Source organism: Ascochyta rabiei, chromosome 14 (assembly GCF_004011695.2).
Source record: "Ascochyta rabiei chromosome 14, complete sequence".
Lineage (NCBI taxonomy): Eukaryota > Fungi > Ascomycota > Dothideomycetes > Pleosporales > Didymellaceae > Ascochyta > Ascochyta rabiei.
This window is the reverse complement of record NC_082418.1, coordinates 377,089-380,629: the sequence shown is the minus strand read 5'-3', so window position 1 is coordinate 380,629 and position 3,541 is coordinate 377,089. Positions and strand designations below refer to the sequence as shown.

General features: G+C 48.4%; 1 protein-coding gene across 1 annotated transcript; it reads right to left on the bottom strand.

The window, feature by feature from the left end:
• Positions 1-1,114: 1,114 nt before the first annotated feature.
• EKO05_0008062 (uncharacterized protein) lies at positions 1,115-1,357 on the bottom strand (the record flags this gene model as incomplete). Its single annotated transcript, XM_059637192.1, has 2 exons — positions 1,115-1,153; positions 1,268-1,357. 2 exons carry the CDS (start codon positions 1,355-1,357, stop codon positions 1,115-1,117), a joined length of 129 nt encoding a protein of 42 aa, XP_059493175.1.
• Between the last annotated feature and the right edge of the window lie 2,184 nt (positions 1,358-3,541).

Below are 3,541 nucleotides of genomic sequence, written 5' to 3'. Positions count from 1 at the left end.
TAGCATAATTCGAATTACACACACGCCATATCGGTGCATCGTAAAAACACAGTTCAACACTGCCGCAAAGTCGGAGATGCGTATAGCCTCAATATTACGTCAAAGAGAGATCCCAAAAAAAATTCATCATAGACCTGACTACCGCGAGCTGTGAACACACAAAGCCTTTGATTCACGTCTATAAATAGCTGGTAACAGGACTCATCGACGGGCTCTAGGCTCGAAGATCAACGATCTGTCGCTACTGTTTTTTGCTTCTATGTTTGCGTCGTGATCAAGTAGTGACGACATCACATCAATGCGCCCAGCCATGCTCGCTTGGTGGAGAGGAGTCGCGCCGTACTTGTTTTTTGAGGCTGAGCTAGCACCGGAGCCGAGTAGCAAACTCGTGATCTTAAGAGCTTTCACCAGGTATAAAGACGTATTTCCGTCGTCACCCATGACATCCAGCTTTCCGCCGAAACGCTCGAGTGACTCACAGTCTCTACTGTGGCACCAAAGCGGGTCAAGAGATGAAAGAAAGCGGTACGCCACATCCAATCCGGTACATTGACTTTGGCACCTTGTACCAGCAGGTCATCCACCAGGCCTGGAGGCATATCCTCTAGTTGGAGAGCGAAGTTTAGTGGCGTGCGTGCCATAAAATTTTCGTTAGCGTTAACTGACGCTCCGGCGGATGCCAATAGTCGAAACGTCAGCATGACAACACTCTAGTTTTATCCAGATTCAATTTCTATCAGTTGATCGTGGGCATCTTCTTGATTATAAACAGCCAAAAGCGCTAAGTTGAGAACACGTAACTTGTTGGTAGCAATCATGGTAATGTCGTATCTGAGCTTGTCCACTAAAAATCGAATTTTCTCCAAAGACCAGGTATGAACGGCCGCAGGCAGGGTTCTTTCAATCGCTTGTAGTCTGGGCATGTCCGCGAAACCGTTGCCCGTAGTCCCTAGAAGTAATCGAAGCATGTTAATGTCCCTGCTGGCTGCCGCAAAAGCTAATGTCTTGGAATGTATCTCAACTCCGCTTGCGATCGGTGCCTTCGTCATTTCGACTCAGTCAAATCGTGCGGCACAAAGCACAGCATCATCTCCTTCCCTACCATCTGAACCTCCTAGGGCGCGCAGAGTTGGTTCGGCTTCGTGCGAGACAACTAGTTGTACGGCTTCAGTCTGATTTGCTATGATAGCACAATTGAATGCATGATCTTCGCTTTGGCAGCGAGCATTGTTGTCATGTCCAGCATCCAATAAGCGGGAGAGCTTACCCAAGTTGCCTTGCGCGGCTGCACGGTGTATCGAAACATCGAGTTCGCCGCCGCGATCTCGAACATTCGTCCGATTACGAACGGGGCCATCTCAGAACGTGAAACCCTTTGCTGGTGATTGCATTGGACCGCAGAAGAGCTACGGAGGTGTTGGTGCGTTGGCGTATGGATGCGAGGAGTCGTACTTCTTTGAAAAGGTAGCTTGAACAATTGAATCCAACGGAGCGATACGATGCAGTCCAGGTTCTAGACGAACAGGACGTCAAAAAAGTAACTCAAAAACATACAACAGCGGGTATTCGCTAGTGGTCACCCACCTAACTACTAATCCGCCGGTACGTTGCTTAAATAGGGCTGAGCGAACGGGAAGCCTTGTTTTCAACGTCCTATGGTCGTATGTGAAGGACATGCCCAATTATTATACATATAATGCCAATAGTACACAAGCAGAGACACTGAGCAACTAACTCTAAGCAATGGTCTACAGGCAATGGTCTTCAGTATACGGCGATATTGCTCGCCATGGCTTTATTGAGGAAGGATTCAGCTGTGATCGACCCCGGGCTCTACAACATCAATGACCTATGTTTCAAGCCGTTCTTGATCTCTCTGTTACCGTCTCTACCAGATGGCGACCGGAATTAGGGCTGCGTATTGTACAACCTCTTAGAGAAGCGGCGTTGACCCTACTATCTTGCCAGTATAACTACCTTCAAAGTGCTCAAGCCACCTGCCCCTCATTGGTCATCCCAAAGAACGCGACATGCCTAACTCATGCGCACGGCTGTGATGCAAGCCACCGCAAGTTCTCTTCCCTTGGGTTCTTTACTACTCTAAAGGTTATACTGCCTCACGCGAAAAGGAGGATTTCTAGTTTTAATCATTGTTACCGATATAGTCGATTTTCTGACTTGCCCTGCTTTAGCTAATTGGTTCCCAACTTAGAATGTATGAAAAGCTTTTGTACGTCCCCAGATTCTTAGAACCATCTCCACAAACGTCGTGAGCAAGCTGTACAGGCTCTCTAATTGCCTCAGGCCATATAACCGCGCTGCCTAGGAACAGCCCACTCCAGCCTAGCCCTGCTTTGTCTAGTTAATCTCTTTCTTCTTCTAAGAATTGGCTGAATACAACAAAGACAATGTAGTACCAGCGTCCACTAGCCTCAAACTCCTGGCTAAGGTGGTGGTCTGCTTAGTGCTAACAACGCTCTATAAGCCCCAGGTCCTAAATTCCAGTGCGTGTTAAGGTGCTCCACAACGCCGCTCTTATAGTCAGCAATGCAATCTGCAAAGATTTTCTCCACAACAGCTGGGTAGTCACGTTTCCAGTCTAGGCGCGGCACACTGTTAATTAGCCAGTACAGTGTCAACAGGAAGTGTCCTATCTGCATTTCCCTAACAAACGCCTGAATGTTTCCAGGACGCAGCTCGCCTCGTCCGCCAACAGTACCCCAGGACGGATGCTATTCTAGACCTGCGCAGTTAAAACATGCAAAGGTAGTCCTATGCGTAGCTTGCTTAATCCAGTATTACTAGGGTGCATGCTTAAGCAGTAACGTTGCCTGGCCTTTACTATTATGCAGCTGGAAGACAACAAGGTCAAGCGCATAAATCTGAGGCTGAAGCAACTGCTAAATCTTAAGGCTCCTTAAAACTGGTGGTTTCTTGTCGCCGCTGTACTGGGCCTCCCAGACGCCTATTAGGCGCGGCTGGTAGAGCGAGCCCATGCTACGCTAGATAGGCCAGCTGTATTTGCGATTGTTTTGAATATAACACTGCGCGATAGACCGTAATAGCCAGCAAAGCAAGAGCAGTGTTGTAATCTGGTAATATGTTGACAGTTGCCTGCAGCGGTTTGTGTTGGCTATCTCATCAGCCAGGTCGTCTTCCGGTTCTCCACTTTCATTCGACTCTGACTGTCTGAACACAGCCGGCACAGTAGTGATAAGATCGCGAAAGAAAGGGCTTAACTCCTTCTAAGTTGCATTGGCGCGTCTGTCAAACTCGGGGTTCAGCCGGCGGCTCCACATAACGTCTGAGTGCGTCTCAGGCATGCGATCAAACTTGTACCATTTTGTTATGCGAATGCTGCTGCGTATAAATTCTAGATCCTGTGGGATGCCTTCAACTTCAATCCAGTGCACACCACGAGAGACTAGGAGCACTAGCTCCCAGATAGCCTCTTGTAGCTCGGTTGCAAGGTCGTTGAAAACTGCCATGGTTGGAGGAAACGCGTGGTAGCTGTTGAGAGAGTATGTTGAATTTGGCTGGC